At 45.7% G+C, this 15,345-nt stretch overlaps 1 protein-coding gene across 1 annotated transcript; it reads right to left on the bottom strand.

Annotated features, from left to right (window-relative positions):
• Positions 1-9,001: 9,001 nt before the first annotated feature.
• On the bottom strand, positions 9,002-12,387 carry LOC124680394 (4-hydroxy-3-methylbut-2-enyl diphosphate reductase). Its single transcript, XM_047215463.1, has 10 exons — positions 12,148-12,387; positions 11,813-11,972; positions 11,599-11,660; positions 11,075-11,234; positions 10,876-10,996; positions 10,436-10,517; positions 10,244-10,347; positions 10,022-10,100; positions 9,889-9,939; positions 9,002-9,423 (listed from the first exon to the last, which is right to left on the bottom strand). Exons 1-10 carry the CDS (start codon positions 12,370-12,372, stop codon positions 9,340-9,342), a joined length of 1,128 nt encoding a protein of 375 aa, XP_047071419.1. The 5' UTR covers positions 12,373-12,387; the 3' UTR covers positions 9,002-9,339.
• Between the last annotated feature and the right edge of the window lie 2,958 nt (positions 12,388-15,345).

Raw genomic sequence — 15,345 nt, 5'->3', positions numbered from 1 at the left:
CTCAGCTAGCGGAACTTCCGCCCAGATGCTCCAAGCAGAGGCTTCTCAGCGCTGTTCAGATTGAAGCATTCAAAAGCTGGCCGGAACTTCCGGTCAGCGGAACTTCCGCCCAACTTCCGGGCAAGTTCCGGAAACACGACATTTGTGGCTCAGTATGTCCAGTATGTTTTTTCTGCAATTCCGGAACTTGGCCGGAACTTGGCCGGAACTTCCGGTCACCGGAAGTTCCGCCCTAGTTCCGCCCAAACTCAGTCTGCCAGCTCGTCTGACGCGAAAGCATCCAGTCGGAACTTCCGGTCCTCATGGCCGGAACTTCCGGTGCCATCCGGAACTTCCGGCCCTCTTGGCTGGAACTTCCGGTGTTACTGAAAAACGTCCATAACGGTCAGATCTGAGAGCCCCACTCATATAAATAGATCTCTTCTCCAATGGGACAAGTTGCTCAATCATTGCACAAAAATCTGCCAAGCTTCACCACCATTAGAGCCACCTCAAGAACTCAAGATTTGCAAGATCTCCTCCCTCACCCAACCAATGCTCTTGAACTTTGGAGATTCGAAGGAGAAGACACCGATCTACATCCTCACTGAAGCGATTTACATTTCACCCTCATATGTTTGAGGACCCTCTTGCTAGTGTTTCTCTTTGGATCCCTAGTTGATTGTTGTTGATGTATTGTTGTTGATTGTTGTGTTGTTACAGATTTGGGAGCTTCCATTTGGTTGTGGATGTGTGCCCCAAGAACCTTGCAAAGGCCCGGTTTCCGCCTCGAGGAAATCCCTTAGTGGAAGTGGGCTAGGCCTTCGTGGCGTTGCTCACAGGAGATCTGAGTGAAGCCTTCGTGGCTGTTGGTTTGGCTTTCATTGCAACCACACTCCTCCAAACGTAGACGTACCTTCTTGCAAAGGAAGGGAACTACGGAAATCATCTCCGTGTCTCTGCGTGCTCCACTCTCGGTTACCTCTATCCTATTCTATCTCCTATATTGCGTGGCTATATCGTGCTTAGTTGTTAGCTTTGTCATATAGGAAAATTCACTTAGTTGCACATCTAGAGAATTTACCTTTGTGTCAAGCCTAAATTGAAAAAGAACTAGCATACGATTCTTTCAGTCATAACCTTGTGTGATGGCTCGTAATACCCTAAACCCTAGACTCGTGGATGATAGCCTCGATCTTATGCGAGCTGCCAAACAGTGTGTGTTGCATCAACAATGCCGAGAAACACGATTTGTGGTCTACCATTCAGTTTGGCCTTTACTTCTTCCCCTATATCGCTATTAACATTGTTTGCAATCAAACCTAGTGCACAACATAGTCCAAGCTACGTTTCTTTTCATACGACATCTAGCGGGCCCAATGGGAAAACAAGAAAATTTTCGTATGAGCAACCCAATGACGCCCTTAATGAATAGCCTCTGACGAGCTTCAGGTTTGGCTTAGGCATCTCTATGAAGCAGATGGAGCACAATTTTTCCTTTTTTTTTTTAAAAAAAAGTCAAACAATTGAAGCATCAGCAATTCAGAATAACGTTCCAGTTAGCAGATGGAGATCTATTGTTCTGCCATGGTTTACCTGGAATGAATAGATCGCGGTGGCTACCTTGGGGAGTTTATGTATTGCAGTGGTTTTATTTGGATCGATGGAGATTGATTGTTCTGTCATGATTTACCTGGCTTGGGAGTTCATGTCCCAGTATAATTGCCAGAGTTTTACTGAGAAATTAAGATTAGGCCTCGCTAGTCCACTGCACTGTACAAAGTTCCAGTTTCATGCATCTACAGTCACGAACAGTTGACAAGGTAAATCAGAAATCAGAAATCTCTGTTGTCTTTGCTGACACACCCACACAGTTCAGCTTAAGCTGCTCCAGGAAACATTGTGACCATCACAACCATGCCACACCTTTACAATTATCGCGACATGGCATCAGCAAAGCAAACCAGTTCCTCATCACGCGCGATGTACAATTACCGATCTCAGGCAGTCGTCAGGACCAGTGACGAATGTACGCGGCAGCTAGATCACGACGACGACTCGCCATCGGTCCTGGTGGCCTGCAGGTGGCCTGGTCTGCTGCCGGCGAGGTGGTGGCTGTATGGAGCTCAGGCGACGACGGCGCTGCCTCCTCCTGCACGGCCGGCAGGCTGGGCTCCCACGCCCTCGACGTCAACGGCAGCGGCATGGCGCCGCTGCCCAGCAGGTCCCTCCGAGGCGACTTCGTCTTCATCATCCTCCTAATGTTCCTCTTATCGGCTGCGCTCCACCGCGACGACGACGACGACTGGTCGGCGGCGAGCCCGCGCTCCACCATGCTCTTGAACTGCGACTCGGCCCACCTCTCCCTGTTCACGTAGAAGTCGTTCGCGCAGCACCTCTCCGGCGCCGCCCCCGCCGCTGCCAGCATGTCCGTCGTGGTCTCTTCGGCCCCTCCTTCTTGCTCGGTGGCGCCACGGATGTGCTTGTCGGGGAAGGGGACGTCGAGGGGGATGTCGCGCTGGAGCTTGCGCACGGTGGTCTCCGGCAACAGGAAGAACTTCTGGCCAGGGAAGAGCGGCTCGAGCGGCCGCAGCGTGGCGCGGTGCGGGTTGCGGAAGACGTCGGTGTGCGCGAGGCAGAGGCCCGGCGGGTGGCGCCGGATGACCGTGCAGGCGAGCACCACGCCCGTGTACACCTCCACGAGGCCGCTCCACAGCACCACGCGCACCACCGACGGCGACCCCGCCGACCAGGACGCCGGCGCGGTTGATGACGAGGAGGAGCTGGTGACGAGGTTGAGGTTGAGCTCCACCGACGACAACGACGACAGCGACCGCTGCCTCATGTACTCCTTGTCCTTGAGGCGAGGCTTGCCCCGGCCGCCGCTGCCGCGGAGGGCGCGGCGCAGGTACTTGCCGAGCGGGAGCGACATGCAAGTCCTCCCCACGCCGCCGCCGCCGCTGCCGCCGTGGAACATGGTCGCGCTACACGAACGATCAAAGCACGGACGGAACGCAGCTATCAAAGTGGATCGACCAGGTGGAGATGGAGAGCAGAGCCTGATCGACGCGGCCCGCCTGGCAATATATACTCGGGTCGGGCGCCCCCGGGAAGCCATGGATGGACGTTCTTCTTGGCCGCTACCGCCTTCTCGGTTTTGTCAGCTTCTTCTCGGGGAGGGAACTTTGCCTTGTCCTTTGCGCCGTCGCCGAGGGGCGCGTGCGATCTCGCCGTTCCTCCTCGCGATCACCGACACGTGCGCTTCTTGTTTTCTCGCCATTGGAGGCATCGATCGATGAACCGTGACGCGCGCGTCGGCGTGCGTGGTGCCGATCGATCGAGTTAGTAGTAGGAGTGTTACTTTTTGAATTTAAAAATTTGGCGGCAGCGCACGCGGGAATGACACGCACGGCACGGGCTCGAGCGGCCGGGAGGTCGTCCACGTACATTGGTCCGTGCACGCAGCACGCCGCCTTGTTCTAGGTCGAGGAGGATGGATTGGATAGGCGTGAGCTTGGGTCGTATCGACGCGTCCCACTCACATACTTCGATCAGCTAGCTCCACTGCGCATCTACTTGGATCGTGCCGCTCAGTACTGGAGATGTATATATAAATTCTGCTATTACTTGGTAAAATAGGATGTGACTATCTCTCGGTTAACTTAGAACTAACTTAATTCTTTGTCAGATGATGTCATTAAACCTTAGTTGATGCAACTCATGATCAAATGCCGAACCAAATCTAACGGTCTAAAGCATTTTTCTCGGTTGTATCTTTACTTGTAATTGAAAAAAATCTCAGGTGCTACTAGAAAAAAACTCATTTGCAACCCAACTTACAACTTATATGCACGAATCACGATGCAATCAAACGGTGTAAGACTTGAATGTGCACGAACTTAGTTCACAGCTAGCTGAGAACTAGCAAATCCCTATAAAATAATTGTCGGATTTTTTATTAAATATAGATGTAATCCTCGACATATTTTAGTTGTAGATACATCTCTGTGTAGATATAGCTGCGACACTTATTTTGGAACCGATGAAATATGTGCAAGTTCAAAAGAGCATATTACTTCGGCCCTAAATACTTGTCACATATTTTAACCTATATTTTATCTAAATCTATGACAGATATTTAGGACCAAAGAGACATAGGGAGGGGAAGGGGAAGCCTGGTTCTCGTCTGTGTGTGTTTGTGGTTCTAGATTTACGAGGTTCCACTGTCATCGTCATGGTGGGGCAGATGTGTATGGTGCTTCTACAATAATGGTCTCCCAGTCCGCGTTCCTTCTTCCTGGAGGTGTTATTGACGTCGGTAATAGGCTTGTGGAGTCCAAAATGTTGGAGTGGTTTCGATCTGGCGTTGCGTCCTGGCAGGAAGAGCTGCTCTTGGAGTGCGATGGTACTTTTGCGTGTTTGAAAAAATGGTGGGGGTCCGACTACTTGAAGGGTGGGGTGGCGCTGGCCCCGGATCTGACGTTGAAGAGGCTCGGAGGGCTCCTTAGGCCGATGTTCTTTATTGGGCTATATCCAGTTTTAAGGGGCTGGTGTCTACCATGGCTCATCAATGCCTCATGGCCAGGGACTTTTTCAGCGCCAAAGAGTGGACCAATTGCTGGTACTTTTCTTCTACGGTGACGGCGAAGGACATGTGTGCTTGGTAGTTGCAGTGGTGTTCTGTAACAATATAACCGTTTGTATTCTACTTGTATGTGTATCAACTATGTATTATTGTGTTTGTGAATACATGTGATGTATGCCTACGTGTCTACGTCGTAATTTTTTTATTTTATTTGTTTGTGTCAGAGAAAATATTGTTTACTTGCAAAAAAGCAACTGAAGAAGTACTCATACAGTAGTAGTGGGATTTGCCTAGCAAGTGGCATGTATGCATGCTCTGCCTTGGGGTTAACTAGATAAACAAATGCCTACTGGTCCTGTGGACATCGATATCTTCTATGCTTAGCATGGTCATCAAGAATCTGTTCTATGCAAGTCACTACTGCTGGCTCTTTTTCCCTTTAAGCAGTTTCAGCTTTAGCCTGCTGTTTTGCTCTATTCAGAGCTTTGCAATCTTCTACAATAATCGTTGAAGGTTAATATTTTATATTTATGTTTTTTAAAATGCCTTGGTCTGGCTCATGGTTCAAAAGGAAATAAAAAACGTTGCTGACCAGAGAGCCTATCGATGTTGTGAGGGAGCTGGCGAGTAGCGACTAAAGAACAAAAACAACGTGAGAGACGTGCACGAGTAGAAAAATCCTCATAGGCACGTCTCATTAACGAGGCGTCGAGGCCCTCTTAAGTACCACGTAACGGGTGTTTTCTCAAAACACCGGTGACATGCTGAAATACTGGCACACTACTAATAATGTATGACGAGTGTAGTGTCGGCATATTGATACGCCACCACTAGGTTGGCCCGTGTCACTAATAGCAGCAACGTAGCGACGTTGGTAGTTGGCCCGTGGTCACATGTCGTCCGATCCTCTGGTATTCCTCACTCTCCCTCCCACACCTGACTCCTCACTCGATCTATCTCTCCACACACTCGCCCATCCCCTTCGCCACTCATGATTCACCGCTCGTGCGCGATGCCCCTCACCACCGTCTCCATATGCACAACACCGCCGCCGTGTCTCCGTCACAGTTGTCTCCGTACGCACGACACGACCACCGTGTCTCCGTCGCAGCTGTTGGTGGAATTTGTGTACTGGATTTGAAATATTGTGATCTAGATGATGAACATTGTATTAGCATTTCTTGTGATTTAGGTGATGAACATTGTGTAGTGGATTGGAAACACCGAAAGGATCAACTCCACCAATAGCATTTCTTGTGATTTAAATGATGAATATTATGATTTAGATTGGGCAATGGATTAGAAATAGTGCTATTTTTAGAAGCTTGCTTTCTTCTACACCGGATATGACACCGTGACAAGTTTGCCTGAATAAGGGCAAGGAACGATTTTTGACGGGCTCACGATTCAATGTCCATCTGTTGTAGGGTTATTTCGAGAATTCAGTTGGATAATAAAAATATCTTACATTTTTATCAATTTTTGTTTTCCTTTTTGTGCTTTTGGTGCACCGACTGTCCCACGCAATGCAAGGTTGCATCTTAATGAAATAACAAAAGCTAGTGTGAAATTCCAGATGGTTGGGCGGAAATACAACATTGAATTGCAGAAAGGTCCAAAAGAACCCGCTTGGGAGGCGAAGGGTGACACCAATTCATTACACAAAACCATCTGACTCAATTATATGTGTTTTTTTTGTGAGGACGGGTGGCAAGGATAAGTATTGTGTTTTTCAATACTGTTGGCGAGAAAGACGAGGAAGAAGACCCCTTTGAATCCACCATTGTTGCCCAAAGATGCCACATTACTAAGGGCGAGGAAGAACGCCTCTTAATTACAAATCCTACGACAACACGTTATGGAACATATTCTTTAAATTACCTATATTCTCTTCGTTTTGGGTCCATAATTTGTAGGAAAGACATCAAGTTACCTTCCATCTTCCTTTCTTCCTCTTTTTGCATCATACAAATTTCCTATAAATATGGCTTCATGCGTTGATATCCACAATGAAGGCTTGGTCGCAGTACGCCTGGCCGCCTCTCTTTCAGCAATAAGAACTGCAAAAACTTCATCGAGAGCGCAGATTTATAACTTGGACAAGCTGAACTCATTACTTCTTGGACCACCACATGCAAGAATATGTACATGATGTTCATCATCGACATCATTAATGAATTGGGGGAGAAGTGATGCACTTGTTTCTTTGATGCACTTGTTTTGTTTCGATGTGGTATAAACCAAATTAGCTAATTTTGACTTACGTGAAACCAAATTATCTAGTTCCGGTCCACGTGGAACCTTAAATACATAGATTTTTATTTAGTGGAACCATATATATATAGTCGTTGTTGTCGTCGTTCAGGTTATTTATGTTGTTATTAATCATGATCTGCGGCTAACACTCTTCAAATTTTTATCTGGCAGTCCAATATGTACGCCACCAGTATTTATTTTTTTAATGATGACATGGGACAGACACGTCACGGTGACATTTATTATTGACGATATACCAATAGCGTCCCCCGTACACATTGCCAACGTTCTTTTTGGCACGCTACCAACAGGCTATTCTGCACTTATGATGCAACGGTCGAAATTTGACCCGAGTTTGCGTTTTTTTCTCTTCTATTCTGCCAATGCTTCGGCCAATATATAGCCGTCTGCAGACTGCAGTGGACCGTGGACTACTTGCTGGAATAGGATTACATGTGGAGCAGTACCAACAAAATCTGACCGATACTTATTTCGAGTACAGAGGACCATATTGCCATTTTCGTGCTGTGCCTTGCAGTTTAGATACCACCAGTAAGCTTCAGTTATTCAGAGAATATTAAAGCTACCAACGTTGCTGACCAAGTAACATATACGGAGTAGAAGTAATGTGAGAGCTGGCGAGCAGCGACCAGAAAACGAAAACAATGCCGATATTTGACACAAGTAGCGGTCGCCTTTTTATCCTTTATTATTTGCCCAAGCTTAGTTGCAGAGAAGTTAGATTCAGCCAAAATATATAGCCGCCTGCAATGGACCGAACATGGAGTGCTTGCTGCAACAGCTTTACATTTCCCCGCTCTGAGAGACTGATAACAGGATACAAGTCTGGAGCTTTGTTAAAAAAAGGGATGAAGCATCATACATCTCTACTGACAATTATCAAGACACATGCTTATATTCATGTGAACTTCAGGGCTCTGTTCAGAAAACAGCATATGCACCAAGCATGCCACGCCATGGCATACCTACTACCTACTCGCCGTAGTGCTGCAAAAAAAAATCACAACTTTCGGTTACATGGTCACTGCGGTGAAGTTTCAACAGAGCAGAAACATCAAAACAGCGGCCGGGTTTTGTACTGTCGTTTCAGCATGGTGCAGTCACTTAGTTGGGGAACTAGAGTGTCCATCTTGTCTTGTGCTGAAATTTCACCGTGTGCTCAGGCCCAAGGGACGCGGCCTGGCACTCTGCACCACCCTCCTGGTCCAGGCTTGTCATCAAATAAACTCCCTGGACCTACCAGGTTGAGATAGGAATGATCGTTAGCTGAACCCCGAAGTAGGTTACTCTAGTGCAGCAAATGAAGTGAGGAGGCAAAGGTATATTGCATAAAGACTTGAGCGATGTATGATAGTTAAGAACTCCAGAGGCGCACTTCTTTTGGCACCTTGTGCTTTTGCAGACATATCAATGCACAAACTAGATTATATAGCCGTGTCCTGTGTGGCATCTTTTGGCAAACCTATAATTGTTTCTCACTCCATGACTTCACATGTATAACTGTATGAAGAGAGGCTCTGTGGTGTCTATTCCAGATGGCGGCATTTATGGAATACATATCGCTAGTCTAATACAATGAAAAAGCCATTCTGGAAACATAACTACATAGGTTTATGGGCTGAAGCATTTATTCTGTTAACTGGGGACTGAGAAGTGAAAACCAATCCAGTGTCTACAGAGAAAGAAAATGCTAAATCAATGAGAATACTGACCTGTCTCCCAGCTCGAGCAAGCAGCTTGTACTGGTTGTCTTCAGCTTGGACCTGCATAACGAGAGCCAACACATCACCATGCTTCTCTTGTGTGAACTTCAGTTAGTAGCTCTAAAACTTGAAAAACCATGCGCTTCTCCAAAGCCTGGCACCCAAACTTCACATCTGTTGTACTGTAAAGAAAATACAACAAATTAGCACAGGAGATTATGATAGAACCTATACATATATGTCATAGTATAGTCATGAGAAAAAAAGGCACTGCCCTTAACGTGATACAGCAACAGTAGAGCGAGAGATGGAGAGCAGCGCCCAGAGAACAAACACAATGCCAGCGAACACCGAAATTCAACAAGTCTGCACTTTTTTTCTTTCCTTTTTTCTGACCAAACTTAGTTGCGCAAAAGTTAGTATCAGCTAAAACAGCAGCCTGCAGTGGGCCGTGGAGTAGTTGCTGGAAGAGGAATACATTTCTGCGAGAAGCAGCGCTGGCAACTTAGCAGGAGGTTTAAATACAGCTTGATATATACAGGTGAACTTCACGGTTCAGTTCAGCCAAGAACATTCATGCACCACCAAGGATGCCATGGCATTCCTACCTACTCATTGTACAGATGCAAAAAAGATATACAACTTTTGGTTACGTGATCTCTTGGCCGGGATGAAGTTTCAGTAGAGCACATTGTCGAAATAGCGGTGGAATTTCATAACGTCATTTCAGTATGAGTCGCATAGTCAGGGAACTGCGGTGCCTCTGTCCTGTTCAAACTCTGCTGCGCCTCAGACTCAAGGGACGCGGCCTAGTACTCTTTGTACCGCCTTCTTTACGCCCTCCTGGTCTAGGCTCGTCGTCAGGTATACTTCTTGGACCTGCCAAGTTCAAAATGGATTATAACTTGGCCTAAAACTTTGTCACACTAGTGGAACAAATGAAGTGAGCAGACATGGTGGAATGCATAACGACTTGTGTGCTATCAGCGATGTTGCTTTCTGAACTTCAGAGGTACAATTCTTTGGCAGTTTGTGGATTGCAGACATATCTACGTATATGTAGCTGTATGCTGTATGGCATGTACTTTGGCTTAACTGTATTGGTTTCTCATTCCATGTGTGCCTTCCTAGAGAGGTTTGTGATGTTTACTCCACCAGATGACAGTGTTCACGACTTAGAATAGATACCAATAGTTAAATTGCGATAAGATGCCGTTCTGACAACATAATTTTTGTTGCTTTATGGGCTGTAGTATTTGTTCTGTTGACTGGGGACTGAAAACAAATCGAGCTACCTGCAACCCTGTACTGCTTACAGAGAGAAAATAATACAAGAAAATTAACCTGTCTTCCAGCTCGAGCAAGAAGCTTGTACTGGTTGTCCTTAGCTGGGACCTGCATAACGAGAGCCAATACATCATCATGCTTGTTCTCATGTGAACTTCAATTAGTAAAGTGGTGCTTGTTAAAACCATACACTAGAAAGCCAAAGCTCTAAATCTTGTGAAACCACACGTTTCTCCAATGCCTGGCGCCCGAACTTTACATCTGTTATACTGTGTAGAAAATACAACAAATTAACATATGAGATGATGACAGAACCTATACCATACTATAGTCAAGCCAAAAAAAAAAACACTGCTCTTAGATGCATTAACACTAAACAACTGGATAACAGACAACCACATAGAATCCATACCCATCCTCTTGTAATAGTTCATTGCATATACCCTCGAGTCCTGGAAGAAGTTCAATTTCTGCAGGAGAAGACGTGGTTTCAGCATCTGGTGATAGATCAGGATCCTATAAAACAAGATTATTGCATGAGTCCACATTTATAAGAACAAAGCTGATAACACAACACCGAGAGACTGTGTATTGAACAGCTAACCAAAGGAATAATTTTGTCCAATGTCTCCAGTAGAGGATCTTCCTCCAATTGCCTGATTGATAAACCTATCCTTGACTTCTCCCTGTTTGAGTAAGGAATGCATGTGTGTCAGATCCATTAGTATGATTTGTGAGTCAAGATAAACATGTCTAGTGTTTTCTGAACCCCATGATTCGCAATAAATAATTCTTGGCTGAAATGGATTCATTTAATTTTATTCACATAACCCTTATAAGTGTGCATCATAATTGCCAAAGCATTAACTTGATATTCCTGTAGCGCAAAAAGTATGCTGTTATCGGTTCTTGATGCATATGGTTTACTAATCCATATACATTTTTGTTGGCCAAGTCTAGTAAATGTTCTGCACCAGAAAATCAACATCTGATCTACCAGATTCTTCGATGACAAATTGAAGTGGTCAAGTAGAACATACTTACATATCAACATTCACCACTATGACCTTCACCATATCGCCTTCACTTAGAAAATCTTGAACATCTTGGACAAGATCCCAAGAGACCTCAGAGATATGTACAAGACCAGTAAGATGGTAATTTCCTGTTTGGGCACAGTTGCGGTCAAATTCTATGTGAAATATTGAGAACAAGAATGACCAAGGGTAGTGCCAGTAAGTACCATCAGGAAATCGCAGGTGAACAAATGCGCCGTAATGGAACACGGAACCGACAATTCCATCATAGGTGTCACCAATCTTGACTTGAGAAGAGTACGTCGACCAACTGGCATCCTTCTCAGAGAAGACAAGCTTCTTTTCCCCCTCGTTCGCTTCAACTACCTAGAGCAATTAGCAATAGTAAGTGGAATGCTGAAATCTGGGGCTCAATGGCTCAAAATTCCTGAGTAGTATTTTTAAGGCACAATCGAATTGTGGACGTAACTCCTAACTAAGCATTTGTTCAATTTATGTGACATAGGCAGCAATTGGGAAGACTATGAAGTAGTTTTGCCAACAGGTGTATGGACAGTATCAGAATGCAGTCTTAGAATATCAAGGACAGTTCCCTCCCTGGAGTTAAACACCGAGTTTACTAGTATCACAGCAAATGGTGTTTTTATTCAACTTTGTGTAGCACATTTTAAGATTATGAAGTGAGACCAGTATGGTATACACTGGTTAGTAGTGAAACCAGTCCGGTTACCTTGACAGAGATGGACGAACCTACTAGGTCTTTTGTGACTTCTTGAATGGGCCTTTTGGGGTCTGAAACCGAAACAAGCACACGACACATAAGTAACAACAGGCAGAATGAGCTCTTCACTGTCACGCCTTCGTTTGTTCCATCCGGTCCACGCGAAAGTCTGAAACTTCAGCAAAGAACACGGCTAGGAAACAGTAGAGGCCAGGGTCGTTACCTTTGCACCAATGCGCGGGGCTGAGGAGCGGGTTGGGCACGAACCCCTGCATGGTGCTGTACTTGAGGATCACCCCGCCGGTGTTGGACCGCAGCACGGGCAGCGTGAGGATCTTCCCCTCCGCCTTGTCCGCGCGCACGGCTTGCCAGTCCGCCGCGAACTGCACGCATCACGACAGTCTAGTGTGATTGGTTGAGATTGATACCCCGAACAAGCAGGCATTGCATCGAACAGCGTCCACGCACGCACCCCAGGAGCAGCAGGTGGCCGGGAAGCGCCAATAGCAGGAACAGTAAGTAAGAGGATCGGGCGGCTCTGCGACCGCGCGTGCGTACCTGGGCCAGGCGCGCCTCATCGAACGCGGCGGATACGGACGCAGCGTTGTCCTGACTGATGGCGGCGTCCGCGCTCTCGGCGGTCGCGGCGGCGGAGAGGGAGAGGTGGAGGCGGCCGCCGCGGGGGAGACGGGCGGGGAAGGAGGTGGTGGCCGGTGCGGGAGCGAGGGCGGTCGAGGGGAAGGCCGCGAGGGAGGGCGGCGGCTTGAGGGACGCGGCCAGCATTTCGTTCGCCGGCGGTGAGCGGTGGTGGTGGTGGTGAGAAACGAGTGGCCGTGGAGGGCAACCAAACGCAGTGGAGGGGATTCCCTTGCCGCTTGATCCGTTGGTTTCCGCGGATGGACGGTCGGATTTTGTCCGGGCACGTTCGCTCGGAATCCCCATCCCGTGGTGGCCGTGCGCGCGCGCGTCCAAATCTTCTCATCCATTTTCGATTACTACTTAATTTCCGATATTTCAAATTTCAGATATGTATGCACACACTCGCTAGCTTTTTGGTACCTTGTGATGCATTTTCTTTTCCTTTGTTGCTACCCAGTATATATGACAGCTTTTCTTGTAACTTTTTAGGGGGCATATAGAATGCACTAGGGAGGCCAGGTGTACCAGTGTACTATGCGTTCACAGCCACACGATCTAAATATCATTGGCCCATATGTAAAGGGGATAACTCATGTACACTTCATAATAACACCCTGCAGTTTTGGCAATTCAGCAAAAGAACGTGTGTTCATATGGGGTTCATACGTGGTTGAGAACAGTTGTCAGAATATTTTACTACATTTTCATTGGTTTCATTATTTCTTTAGAAAAAAATGACTTTATTCCACAATAACATTTCAAAATATTTAGCATTTCCCAAAATCTAATGCTTGCACAGATTTCACATAGATATCGTTCATGTTTCTTATACGCACATGTTCATCCGAGTGAAACACAAACCACAATGAACTCGATTGTAACAATATTTCAGTTTTATGAAATTATGAAATTGGACTGAAACCTATACGAAACCTACATGTGCAAAAGAATGTTATGAGAAGTTTCATAATCGTTCCATTCGAGTTTCAACAAAAAAAATATTGATTCGGAAATATATTGAACATTGATCTTGTTTCCAATAGCTCACCAAGACGAAGAGGATGGTGCAAACTGATCCCATATTAGACACCCGGTTCAAATAATATACAGTAGTAGCATTTTCTATGCTTGGATGAAACAATTAATGCATGCATTAAATGATGAGGAAGAGAGGAGGTGGACTGCGGGTTGAATTTGGTAGAGCTCAGGCTGTAAGTGTAAAACCATGTGCATGCATCGATCTGGATCAGCAATTTACGATCCAACGGCCAGGGAATACCTTAGTGCATTAGTACACCTCATGCACCTAGTGCACACTATATGCCCCCAACTTTTTAGCGGCGTAATACCCGTTCCATCTTTCGATGCTTGCGTGATGCATTTGAGAGGCCCAGAAAGGTCGAACGGAAAAAATGAAAGAGGCGGAAAAAAAATAAACAAGCACCCGACCCTTGAGGGTTCCAGACAGCATACTATTCTATACATAATTACTAAGTCATTTCATGATACCATGTGATGGAAAATTTATTGATAACTTCAAATGCACTTAGCATAGTCAATATCAGCTGAAATTCTATCCACCGGAACAAACATTGCAGTTACAATAGCCGCTGAAAAACCCACCATCACACCAACTGTTGCGGATCTGCTTGTCACTCCAATCCACATAGCATTGATAAAAGCACCATGGACTTGTGCAGAACACGAGCCGAAAGCGAACAGCCTCACAGTGCTCTGCATACCACAAACATAATATAAGCCACATGATAAAACTGAGAAACCGATTGCAGAGGCATGACCTGTTGCAACATTGCATGCAAGTTTTAGGCCGTGGGAAACCCTCGGTGATAAACAAAGAATGTGCATCAACATCACATATTAAGAAAACTGTCTTCAATTCTTATGTAGATTTTTCTAGGTTTATCCACAGAAATACCTTACGCCCTAGAAAATCTACTGCAAAATAGCAAAAGAGAGAACATACCTGCAGATGCAGTGCTTCCAATCAACGCAAGCATCAGTAGAACACAAGGCAAGGCAGACATTCGGTCCATTCTTGTAGTCCACATCTTAGCAGGAGCCATAGGGACAATATATAATGTCAGAATGATATGGAATGACCTCTCATCTCTAAATTTTAGAGATAGAGACAAAATAGTGCATCCAAAAGATAGAATTATCAACTACGAAGAGGTGGTCCCCAACGAGAGCCATAGGGAGAACATATAAATTCAATAAGTATGTAATGGCATGGTGTGTCATTTCTAAAAATCTAGAGAAAGAGATAAAATAGTGCATCCAAAAGATATAACTAACCAAGAGGTGGTACCAGCGAGAGACATAGTGATACTACATTGAATGAATGACGTGACATGTCCAAATTTGTAGAGAAGAACATATAAATGTGCATCCATAAGATATCCTATTTATGCTAGTATATCCTTTTCAACTAGGATATGACAAGGTCTAGATTTACATATATTTAGAATCATATGTATTAGTGGGCTTATTTGCAAAGCGCTACCTGCATGCGGTGTATGACGAGGGAATTGTACTTATTGACCGACATATATGAGGCCGGATGATTTAATCCTCCTCCCTAGAACCTGGAATCATCATTAATAATTTGTTTCCTATCTGAGGCACTGCATGTATTTAGTTCTGGAAGGCTCAATTTCTTCTTCTTTGTTCACTACCTCTTGGCTTGGATGCTTTGTTGGAGGGAAAGATGAACCGTCGAGATTCGTAACAGTCGAGATTCGTAGTGGCACGGATCGCTGACATGACAAACGCAAGGAGACCTAGCATGGATGGATGGTATATGGTGATTACTCATAACAACTACTTCCCCTCCTAAGATTATGTTGATTATACCGAAAGAATCGTCGTTCTGTATTTCAAGGGGACGCTTAATTTACTAGGCGGTGCATTTTCTAGGCAACCGACTACAAAAGGGCATGAAAACACAACACGGTCTTGGGTTGCTATTGAGAGTAGTCGGCGCCCGCCAGTTTTGTGGTGTCGCACTTGAGCTTCTGCTAAAGCTTGTTTTCTTTTGGCTTACCTTGGGAATGTTTGTGTTGTGGCCCCAATGGAGAGGGATGAGAAAAGTAAGAG

This window comes from Lolium rigidum, unplaced genomic scaffold (assembly GCF_022539505.1).
Source record: "Lolium rigidum isolate FL_2022 unplaced genomic scaffold, APGP_CSIRO_Lrig_0.1 contig_15296_1, whole genome shotgun sequence".
In the NCBI taxonomy this organism is placed as follows: domain Eukaryota; kingdom Viridiplantae; phylum Streptophyta; class Magnoliopsida; order Poales; family Poaceae; genus Lolium; species Lolium rigidum.
The sequence above is the reverse complement of the archived record's forward strand: the minus strand, read 5'-3'. Positions and strand labels throughout refer to the sequence as shown.